General features: G+C 39.4%; 1 protein-coding gene across 3 annotated transcripts; it reads right to left on the minus strand.

Moving 5' to 3' along the window:
• Positions 1-1,675: 1,675 nt before the first annotated feature.
• Positions 1,676-9,109, minus strand: CXXS2 (C-terminal cysteine residue is changed to a serine 2). Of its 3 annotated transcripts, none has more exons than XM_077360383.1 (6): positions 9,042-9,109; positions 8,860-8,917; positions 6,008-6,072; positions 5,288-5,404; positions 4,796-4,918; positions 1,676-2,035 (listed from the first exon to the last, which is right to left on the minus strand). In XM_077360383.1, exons 3-6 carry the CDS (start codon positions 6,026-6,028, stop codon positions 1,883-1,885), a joined length of 414 nt encoding a protein of 137 aa, XP_077216498.1. In that variant the 5' UTR covers positions 6,029-6,072; positions 8,860-8,917; positions 9,042-9,109; the 3' UTR covers positions 1,676-1,882. The 3 variants fall into 3 exon arrangements, with proteins under 3 accessions (XP_077216498.1, XP_077216497.1, XP_077216499.1); XM_077360382.1 differs by having other exon boundaries at positions 8,991-9,070; XM_077360384.1 differs by lacking the exon at positions 9,042-9,109 and having other exon boundaries at positions 6,008-6,087; positions 8,860-8,910.
• Between the last annotated feature and the right edge of the window lie 2,943 nt (positions 9,110-12,052).

Raw genomic sequence — 12,052 nt, forward strand, 5'->3', positions numbered from 1 at the left:
CTTGATGGGCCTGGCTTTTGATCTACTATGGCCCCACAATCACGCCAATCCATGCTCTAAAAGGTCACCCGACTGGTAGAGTTTTTTTTATCAATCCAACTACCTTTGGGGTGTTCTCTGTGGCTTCTCATTCTCGCATGATTAAACAAGCAGAAACGGATTAATGAGAATTTTCAAAAGCGACTGAAGAAACTTATTTTTAGTCAAAAATAGAAGGTGAAAAGCAGGAATCCGGCTTTGAGAGTCAAAGTAGCCGAGATTTTCAGGATCCTTTTGCATCTCATTCTCCCCACCTAGAAAAACCAAAGAATCCCTTAAAATAATGGTTGCCATATGCTCCCTAAAAATTTATTTTGTAATGTAATCTCCACAAGATGGAGAGCCTGTTCCAAGCCTGTTCCAGAGATTAAAGGTGAGAATAGCACAAGGACTAGGGTTCAAAGTAAAATGTGGGTATAACAAATTTTATACCCAATTTTAGGTCATGTTTGGCAACCATGAAAAATTATTCCATGGAATATTCGCAGGCCCAACTGTAAAGGATGAGCTTAGAAGGAGGGGAAAGAATTGATGGGGCAAAATTCCAGAGAGGGTGGAGAGAGCATTAGCTGTTAGATGAAAAATCTTGAACCATCCCTATTAAAGTTTCACTAAAGAACCTTCAATTTATGATAAGGAATTTGATAGGGGCCATCGCAGAAGGCATTTAACGGGCAGGCTGTTGCATGAGAGCAGACACATAGGCTCACTTTTCAACAGATTTTGTCTTATTCATTTAATTCATCTAAGGCAGCCGCTCTGATGCAACAGCCGTGTGTGAAATGCCTTCTGCGATGGTCCCTAGCAAATAAATCCCTTGTGAAGATATTCCTCTAATTTAACCACAATCATATCATTTCCCTCTAAATCCCTTATGAAGATATTCCTCTAATTTAACCACAAACATTTCCATCATAAATGTTTTTCTAGGAATCCAAATTGGGCCTAAACGATAGATGTTGCATGCAAGATTGTTCTTGAATTTTCATTTAGTCAGATTGGTTTTTCCATTGCATGAGATGGGTGACCTCTATATTTCGATCTTCTTAGCGGCCTAAGCGAGAATTGCAGTCTAATGGCAATGGCAATTTGAGTTCAGAAAACGAAGTAAATGGGTTCACAGTATTATGGCCACAAGAATGAAAAGCGAAAATGCTTGATGTCTCTTTGTTTAACCCTAATTAGGGAATCAATGGTTTCACCCTTGCTGCCTTGGCACATACAAAGTCCCCAAGAACAAGTTGCTCGACAGTTGCTCTACAGTCATGATGGCGATTCATCTGACAATACTAGTGATGATTTATGTAACGAAGTTCACACCATGGCAAGGGCTCCTTTTGGTTGAACAGGATGTACTTGGAGGCAAGAAGATCACACACGACAGCGGCGTGTGTACATACTTGAGGGGAAGGGTAAATTTTCGGATGGAAGGGGAGGGATGGAGGCGTAAACTTGGAATGGGAAAATGGCGACATGGGATTGGATGGCAAACACCAGTTCTATTAGGATTGGAGAGCGGATAGAGTATCCTACAACATCGGAGGGCAGTTAGAGTTTCCTACAACATCGTGTTAGCTAATAGATGTTCATCTCAGTTAAACACACAGAAGGGCTGAGAACATTATCAACAAACACATCACAAAACCAGTTTACATAACACATGATCAATTAACACAAAATACAGAAGGACTGAGAACATTATCAACAAATACATCACAAAACCAGTTTACATAACACATGATCAATTAACACAAAATAAGTCTCACAGTACAAACCAAAGACCCTTTCATCATCTCGATCACAAGTGTACAATTGAGGCCACATGGCTGCCATGACTGAAATGTCAATTAGAGCATCTGGTCATTGAGTCAGAAAGTGCGATTACCTTCTTTTCTAGATCTGGTTTGTTGGCGCCGACGAGCTTATCCACCTGCTGCCCGTCTTTGAGGAAGAAAAAGGTCGGAGTGGCACGGATATCCCACGAAGAACTGAATTCCTGCATTACACAGCATCATTTCGATGGTCACGCAAAGGGACTACAAATCTACGGAACTTGTACATACTCAAAACTGACCCCATTGAGACCGTCATGTATATGCTTCAGTGTACATAAAGTGTATTTTTTTTTTACAAAAACTTCATTAAGAACACACTAAATAAATCCTCCTACCAACAACTGACTCCTTGACAACAGTTTTCTTCTCATCTGTCCTCAAACCCACATTCCATGACTTAATCTTCATCAATAACATAAAATTTTCCCCTTCCTTACTGCCTTCTATCACCCCTTGTCTTGCCTATCGGTCTTCCTAAGTTTGATGATTTTAGGTTTCTAATCTCCTTCAGTATTTACCTTGTATCCACATCACTATCTTTGAAGGAAACCCTGGCGACCTTCCCATACTAATAATCTTCTTCTGTTTATCTCTTTGCAACCTTTCTTCTAAGGATGAAGATGATGAATTGTTGCTCAAAGACAACGAAAGATCATCAACGAGTGGTAATGTGTCGTCATTATAGGTAACTTTTGGGTGGTGGGGTGTTTACACTGCCCTTGAGGGATTATTCTCCATCACACAATCCACATAATCTCCCATGCCAATGCTATCCCCATCACCAGGCTCGACAAGGAGGTGTGTGTGTGTGTGTGTGTGTGTGGGGGGGGGGGGGGGGGGGAGGGGGTGATCTGGTGACATACCTTTACCAAGGTTTGTCCCGCCAAATCTTAAAGGGCGTTGGACTCCAAAGGGTCCATTGGTTTTCATCAGGAAGAGGGGATGGGCATGTAATGGGAAGACAATCAACGTCTATGGGCTGATCAGAAGTTCCCCTACATGCATCTTCCACCCTTTCTGGCTCGACCTCCAGACTAGAACCATCATGATATGGGGACGGGCATGCAATGAGTAGACCATCAAGGTCCATAGGTTGATCAGAAGTTCCCCTACACACATCTCCCATCCTTCTAGGGACAACCTCCAGAATAGCACCACCATGAACGACCACCATTCAGGGGTCTTGTCATTCTCTGCACCTAGTGGATGTGGCTGGTGTGCTTATTCGATCGAGCCTTGAAGAAACCCCAAATCGTCTTCTTCAATTAGGTTTTCAATTCCCTTCCCATTCTCACCTCAATAGGTAAACTAGCAGGAAAGCTTTTAGCTTTGCCATCCAAAACCTATCGCCTAAAAAATCTTGAATACCCATTACCTCCCCTAGATTAAGCCATATATCTCCCCCACATCACATCCCTTCTAATGGCATTGGTGTCCCAACTACTCCCCTCCTTACGAGCCCCTTGCCACTTGTCCCTATACATTCTGCCACCCGTCCATCTGTCCCGACTAATATGCAGACCAAATTTCAGAAAGTAGGTGGCAGAAAGACGACCAACCACCTTTATTTTGAATCTCCTTCCCTGTTTGAGACCCCACGACCTCTTTCTCACATTTGTCAACTGCCATTAACTTGGAAATCTTCTCACCCACTACCACCATCTACACTGTGAAGGCCCACCACCTGTCTCCACTCACGAATAGCCACCTTGATCCATGTCATCATGGAGGTTGTATCTATCTCCAACCTCTCTTCAAAACTGTCGCGAATGACCGCTGGTTCAAACAGTTTTCCCCAACCTCTGCTCAGACACCCATCAACAATAGTCAACCCTTGGTTACCCCCCATCGATGCAAACCTCGCAAACAATCCATAAACTAAGACTTCCCCATCCAGGATCTAATCTTGTTAGCATGTCATTATGAATAGTTGCAATTGCGCAGCCCCTTAATTATTGTCATACTCTTTTTCCAGCCATACCTTCAAATTCCACCTTCAATTTTCATCAACCATCATCTTCCATGCTTGTCCTCCAGTGGCCATTTTTCCTAGTAACATGATCTAACAAAACCAGGCAGTAGACCATTTTGAACGGGCTCACATGGGGACAAAGGTTGCACTATCGGTTTGGTCGTTATCTTGTGTTTCACGCCCCCTGCTGATAGGTTTTGCACTTCAGGCACCATTTCCTAAAATTGGAGTTCATAAACCTGAAACACACACTGCCTCACCTCAACTCCACCCCAGAATGAAATGTGATGGGAGGACGAGAGGCCCCTCATTTCAACTCGAGACCAAGCCCTCCTTCATCCTACTATACGTATGAAAGTATCTACGGATTTGTACATATATGCGTATCAACATCCATGAAGCCAAAAAGTTTACACACACGATGGCCAGTTTAATACTGTTAAATGACATGGAGGAATTGGAATATTTGAGGCATTTTCTTCAGTGGGGTTGATAGTATGAGATTGGGCATACCCAATTACCCACTTGACGTCGGAATTACCTAGACCGCTCATCTAGTGGGCCCCATCAAGGAGATGCTATAGTCTGCACTCATTGGATGATCGTAATCATCTGACTCATGGCCTGGCAACCGACAGTTCAAAAAAGTTGAGCAACGGTCCATAGTCAAGTCCTCCAATCAGATGGTTGAAACTTTAAACCACCAGTTTTGAGGGACTCCACAAGCGGTGCCCAGTTACTAGCCAAATTGATTATATAAACTGAATACTTAGTCTGAGTAAAAAGATTTTAAACATATACTTAAACTTAAACTGAGATCATTTGGTCAAAAAAAAAGGCACCCAAGAGCTGTTACTGTGAGATATGTTAAACCATGAAAAACAAAGAGCTTAGGTACCTACAGAAAAAAAGGAGCTTACAAGACCAAGTGGAAAGATGTATTACTTACTGATAATTCATCAACGTCTACTGTTAGAAAAATAAGGGCGGGATACTTCTCCGAAAGGTCACTATAGAGAGGTGTAATCATATGACAAGGACCACACCATGCTGCACTGAAATTCACCACAACCTGTTGGAAGTGAAAACATGTGCATATTGAAATTAATGCAAAACTTTTAAATCATTAACCTGCAAAGATGAACAAGTCCAGGATATTCAACTCAAAACAATAAAAAACTGGCTGGAAAGATAACATTTGATATCGAAGATTAGCCACTACATAGGTTCAGTACAGGTGCAAAATGTCTTTATGCTAAATGATTGTGTGCCAATACATGTAGAGAAGTATGCGGAACAGTTCAAAACAGTAAAACTGAGCAGTAGTTGAATTTCTGTAGATGAAAGTGCGCATGTGTAAGAAAACAAAAATTCATGCATCTATTTGGATGATTTTTCGGAAAGGATATCTTCAGAAAACAAAATAAGCTTTAAAACTTACTATCTTGCCATCCTTGCTCGCTTCTGATAGCTTTTCATCCCAGCTTTCTTTGCTAGTAATAACATGTACATTTCCACCATTGAAGTCTATCTTCTCATCTTCATCATCACTAGAAGTCTGTTAAGAGAATAAGATAATGTAAGTTTCCCAATAACAAAGAATTTTAGATGATAAAAATTATGAGCAGAAAAGAACCACTGCGCTATTGGGATTAGCAGCTTGACACGCAACTTGCGATTTAAACTTTACGGGGAAAAAAAAAAGATCCTTCCCATGCGAGAGAAAAATAGGAAAAAATTGTCTAACTACATGGAAAATCTGAAGATAACTATTTGACAGTGAAAAGACTAAAAATATATAAAATCTATATACAAGGTGCTTAGCTTCAGGAAAAACAAATGTCAATAGTTCCAGAACGACTAGAACTCAAATCTCCACTGATAAGTATGTCCTTAACCAAAAAAAACAATATGAACTTACAGGCCAAAAGGAAAAGATTGAAAACATAGAAATGCTATATAAAGTTACATAACGAGGAAAATTGAATCATTACAAACGGTCCATCATAAAAAATAAAAAAAAGAAGAAGTAAGAAGACATGAGCAAACGAAGGATGGTTAATGAAAATAAATGAACAAACATCTTCTAACATTTTATAGTTCTGGATTGATTGTCACTGTGAGTAATAGTAACATGTTTAAAAAAATAAAAAACTATTACCTTCCCTCCGCAATTGCCCATTAAATTTTGAATTAATGATTCTGACAAAAAGAATACTTGTGTCCCTGAAAGTAGAAACACTATCAGAGAAATCAGATGATACAAATGGAACTGAAAAGAAACTAATCTACAGAAACATGTTATGCAGCAATACAATACTATTTATGAGCTAAAGGATATTCAAAAACTTATGAATATTAACTCCCAATTATCTTTATAAGAGAAAGATGTGGAACATTTCAAAGAATGAGAGATTCGAAACCCAATTGATACCATGATTAAACCTACACCAGCAGTTAAATAAATACATGCAGTTAAACATAGAGTAGTAATATGTAATGCAGTTCTGTTTAGAACTGGAAAACCCAGAAAGCTAGTGTATATCTAATGAGTTAAAAAATTCTGCTCGTTAGGACGGAAATTTAGAATCCAACTTAAACTTGATCATGGCAGATAAGCATAGCAATATATGCTTCAGTTGCTCCCTGGAATCCAATAAGAAATACGTATTGAAAACCCAACATTCAAAGGGCAAATAAGCATAGCTGAAATTATGCTTCTGTTACTCTCTAGAATTCAATATAAAATGTAGATTGAAACCCAAGATTCAATTCCAACTTTACTTGGAACCAAGAAAGATATCAAAATTTTCCAATTAATCTCATGAGGTAAATAGATTATTTGAGTAGGGTGATGGAAAATCTGAATACTCAAATTAAATTTTAACAAGATACCAAGGAGAAAACTAGAGCAGTAAAAGTTCTCATCATTAATAATTTAACTTTACTAAATTGTTAAGAGACTCAGTTGCTAGTTAATGAAATTTTTCTCCAGCACTCCAGTGAATTATTATGATTTCCACTGGGGTTTTAACAAAGAGAAGCAAAATTAGAGTATCACTTTTCCAAAGTATTATTACCCTTTGGGTTCCCATAAGATTAAAAAACAAGATTATCCGCCTTGGTAACAATCCGATTTTCTAATTTTCAGCTAATCTTATTTGGTTCCTCCTAAAACTAACCAGTTGCGATTCACATTACACCATAGTCCAAATCGCTCCCATCATTTTGTTTTTTTTTTTAACAGTTCCATCTTTCCTATCCATCTTTTTTCTTTCTTTATGTGAATTAATGGAAGTCTCCCAACCATACTGATAGAGAAGGTGATATAGTATATTACATGTGTCTGGAATTCTTTGTAGCCTGCCCGGTTTTAAAATACAAAATAGAAGACATTTACAAGCTTCTAAAGTCAAATGCAAATATTTTAAGTAGTAACCATTATCTCCAAAATCTCAGATTGCACAAATCTTTCGAACAAGAAAATAAAATAAGACCAAGCACAACACATCATATTTTAAAATTTTCAATGGTCAACACTCAAAACCGTAGTTGCTAGAGTGGGAAACAAGTGTGTGAAGCAATACATGAAACACAAGTAGTAAGCGATGGCTCTAAGAGAGAAATACAGGAAGCAGAAAAAGCTCCAAGAAAAGTAAAGATGAAATGTGTGAGAACTGAGAAGCGTCATCAAAAGTCAACATAAAGCATGTACTAAGCCTCGTTCAAAGCAAAGAAGCAAATATAAAGAGACAGAGCTATAGTAAGTTAGGGGGAAGGGTTGATGTAAGGTGGGATTGAAGTAGCAAAGAGGGTTTTGTGGCTGATTGCCTGGTTAGAATTATAAGTTTTAGGGGTTTATAATTTTACATCTTTTTTGTTCATGTAGAATTTTTTATTTTTTTTTTAAAGGATCCACACATTCTCTATGTTTTTTTTTTTCATGGTCACATGCTCTATTTAAAACTTAAGATGAGCTCTTTAAGTTTTAAATACACTCCTTCAACATTATCAAAAGAGGAAAACACACTTTTATTAAAAATAATCACAAATAATAAGCGGTACTCATAATTAAGGGAAGCATTAGAAAGCATGCTTCTCCTAAAGTTGGAAGTTGTTACAGTCCTGATTGGGGGTCCGCTTGGGTATGGGACTAGGAGGGACCCAGCCTGGTATGGGACAAGTTTAAAGGGCCTAGCCTAATATTTTCCATATCTCTGGGAGCTTTTGGCATATTGGTTAGATACCTAACATTTGGTATCAAAGCATCCACCACACGTGTTCGAGTCAAAGAAAAGGCAACTTGCGGAGAGGGCTACCTAGTAAAAAGCCAGTCTGAAGCCCCGTCAAAGTGAAAGTTCTCACAGAGTGGCCACCACTGAAGGGGTGACCTCTGGAAAGGGCTACCTGGAAAAAAGAAAAGAAAAAAAAGGCCAGAGTGAACACTGTCATAGAGTGGGCCGCTGAAGACAGTGGATATATGTGGAAGCATGGTGAAATGTTGTGGTCCTGAGTGGGGCCCCCCTAGGTACGGGACTAGGTGGGACTCATCCTTGTATGGGATAGGTTTAAAGGGCCTAGCCTAAGGCATTCCATCAGCTCAGGAGCTTTTGGCGTATTGGTTAGGTACCTAATAGAAACATATAAAAATTGAGCTTCCAAAGCAAGCCTCCCACCCCAAGTAGGAAGCTTCAGGTAACTAAAGATTGGAAAACAACATAATGATAACAAAGAACAAATCGCAATTTCAAACCATAGAAACTCAGATTTCAGGAATTTCAGCACTCCAACTAATTAAAGACCCTTCAAAAAGCCATAATTTCAGACAAAAGTTCTACCCAAGTCTACAAATAAGATTCCTGAATTTCCATTCCAACAGTGGTAAAACCAATCAAACCAATCTAAACTAAAGAAATTCCCACAGAAATTAATCAAAGAACAGGCAAAACTTTAAATAAGCAGATCCCTGAGATAAATTAGAAGCAATAGTTTTCTAACAATAACAAAAAAAACCTGGCACTAAGCTTCTCCGTGTGATTAAATTTTTCTAACATCAATCTGCCATTTGAGCCTGGAAAAAAAAAAAAACGTTGGTCAGAAACTGGTCTCCCTGGGAAAAAAAAGAGCGGAAAATAAATACAAACCCCAATCTGATGTCAGAGAAATGAAAGAGAGAGCGGAAAATTAATACAAACCCCAATCTGATGATAAAAAAAAGAGAGGCGTTTCTCGTGGTTTCATCATTAACAAAGGGGACCGATACACGACCATATTTTGATAATGAGGCGAAACACCTTGTTTTATATGGTTTGACTGTCTGTTAAAGGCATTCCCAAAAAGGTGCGTTGGATCAAAAATCAAGGGTGGTACTTCTACCGTGCAACCTTTAAGTCTGTCGTCATATAATTTCTCATTAAGATGTATAAAACAAGGTGGGTTGGCCCAATTATCAAAATATGGTCGTGCGGATATCGGTGTCATTATAGCCATTTTCTTCTCTCTCCTATGCTGTTTCTTTTTGGAGGGAAAGAAAATTACATAAACATCCCAGTAGCAGTATCTAATGTTTGGTTGCTTGTTTTGAGGAGATTGTAGGAGTTTCAAATGCATGAGATCTCCTAAAGATCTCCCCAAAGCATGTTTGGTTGTCATTTACACCTTTGACTACTAGACAACTTCTAGACATCATTATTGATTTTTATCCCAGGTGACGCCTACGTGGCGGAGATGTTCCCCCATAATTTTCTCCTCTTTTCTCACCAAAATAGAGAAATTTGTTAGGGGAATTAGGAGAAATTCTTGTCTTATTCTTTTTCTCTCTTTCTCTGTCTTACTTTTCTCTCTCTTCCACCTATATTTTGATAATGACATCCTACATCTTCCGCTAATTTCCTCGCGCAACCAAACACTACTCCCAAATCTCCCTCCTAATATTCTCCCCATCTTCTATTCTCTACCATTCTTGTCTAATTCTCTTTGACTTATTTTTCTCCTATTCTCCCAGCCATCTATGGAAAATAATATTTTTGTGAAAAATATTTTATGGGTATATTTTGAGATTTTTTTTTCTACGGATTGGTTCCATCACCCGTGTTTTGGGAATGGTTTGGTGTGTTGCTTAATTCTATTTTTGCTTCCCCAAGGGTCCGTTTGGACGACGGGAGAGGAATATGAAAGGGAAAATGACATGGCCGACAAAAAAAGGGATTGAAAATAATAGGAGTTGATTCCAATTCCACAGGCTGTTTGGTGGATGATGGAAAGCCAGAGTGAGACGAAATTGATTTTTTTGGCATGTTGAAGGATCTGACCGAGATATAGGAGGTTTTTTCAAGTGTTTACACCCATTTTTGAATTTGAAATCGGTCACGAGAGATTGAATTACTGGATGATGACCTGGTCAGACAAGGTTAGAGAAGTTACACGCCTGTTATCACTTTCTAGAAGGTGGAGTAGCGGACAAGTTGAAAAATGGGAACATGCAAGAGATAAAGCCTGAGGTGGGTGGTCATTGGAATTTGGAAGTTCCCTCTTTGAGAATACGGGGTAGTGGGGAGCAGTTACCCGGGAAAAAGTCATAGAAAGAGACCTCATCTCACAAGAAAAAGTCCCACGACCAAATCAAAACATGCCCTTAGCATTTATCTTTTATCACTTACTTTTCAACACTCATTTAATGAACAATGGATTCTTACTCCAATGTGAACTTTTCTCTTCAGTTCCCCAACAACGTTGTTTGAGTTCTACGCAGTCGGCGTTATTCATGAGTACATTATGCATGTGTCAACATGCCGTTCACATTATGCACGTGTCAAACTCAGAAAAGTCATTTCCATTCGTGTAAAGGCAATAGAGCCCAAAGAAGAGGTGGCGTTCCCCTTCTTCACAATTGCCTGAAATCCAATCCTAGGGGTAAAAAATGTTTTGATTCTCGATCCTGCAAATCAAGTTTTGATTTGCCTCTTAGGAGGCTTGCGCATTCACCATTTACATAGTTGCCCACAAGCACACCCACTCAACCACACCAGCTGCACTGACCAATCTCGTTGGACAATTTTAGACTGAACGCAAGGATCTGACTGCAATCTATGGAGATGTTGTCGTTAATCTTGCTCGCACACTCTCATAGCAGTAGTGAATCTCAACCCTTTCTTTAGAGAGAGAGAGAGAGTTCAAGGTTGAGTTCTACCTGGGTCCCCAACAACTGGTGTGGGTTTGGTAACTACAGTTTGTCCTCGAGGGTGGAGAAAAATCCCTCGAGTAAGATCTCGAATTCCCCACGTTGCTCCGGAGTGGAGGAGAAGATTGTTAGGGTTCCATGTAAAAGCAATGATCCAACATCGGAAAAAGTAAAAGAGATGCGGATGGGCTTACAAGGGACTGGGCACCCACCCCTTGACCACTAGTGTTTAAGGCCCGGGTCCCAACAATTCTTGCTTGATAATGAACATCGATTACTAATCTCCGAGGTAAAAAGAATGCTTCGATAGGGGGTGACCTAATTGTAATACAATGTGGCATTCCCATTAAAGTATTGTGCCCTATCTTCGATTGATCTGGACCGTTCATTTCAAAATCCTTTTGCTTTGAATACCAATAATGTGACTTGTTTGTCATGATTGCGAACCATTGCTCTTATATGCATTATATTCAGTGTTCGGCGATTCATGCCCAACAACAAAAATGACATCTTACTAGATGTCAGGATTAGATTATTGATCTATTTTGGGCCGTAGGAGGTCCAAAGCAATATCAATTACGTGGACAGATCAACCAAATGTGGGTAGCGAGTGTGAGGTGTTTCTACTATGACATAGTGGGTCCCACCTTGAGTGATTTGAACCGTCCATCTAATCGGCCTTGCTTTGGATCTCCTTTGAACCAAAAAACTACACCGATCATCCAATAGCATGTATTTTTTGTCATTGAATAGTGATGGTACAAAAAAATACATTATTGGATTGGGCGACGATAAATTCGCACCCCTCTCTAAGATGATTCGCACCACTGGTAACGTGAATTGCGGCAGACTTGCAACGCTTTTTGACGTCTAACGGGGGCGTGAATCATCCTACAGGGGTGCAAATTTATCATTTGCCTATTGGATTTTAAGATATCCCACCAGATCAACGGTTCAGATCATGTCTCCACATGTCCCACCCACCCTTGGATATCACCGTTTCTGTTTCATCTGCCACGTGTCATT

Source organism: Tasmannia lanceolata, unplaced genomic scaffold, assembly GCF_043159265.1.
Source record: "Tasmannia lanceolata isolate RefF3 unplaced genomic scaffold, GAP_Taslan_0.1 ptg000018l, whole genome shotgun sequence".
NCBI lineage: Eukaryota > Viridiplantae > Streptophyta > Magnoliopsida > Canellales > Winteraceae > Tasmannia > Tasmannia lanceolata.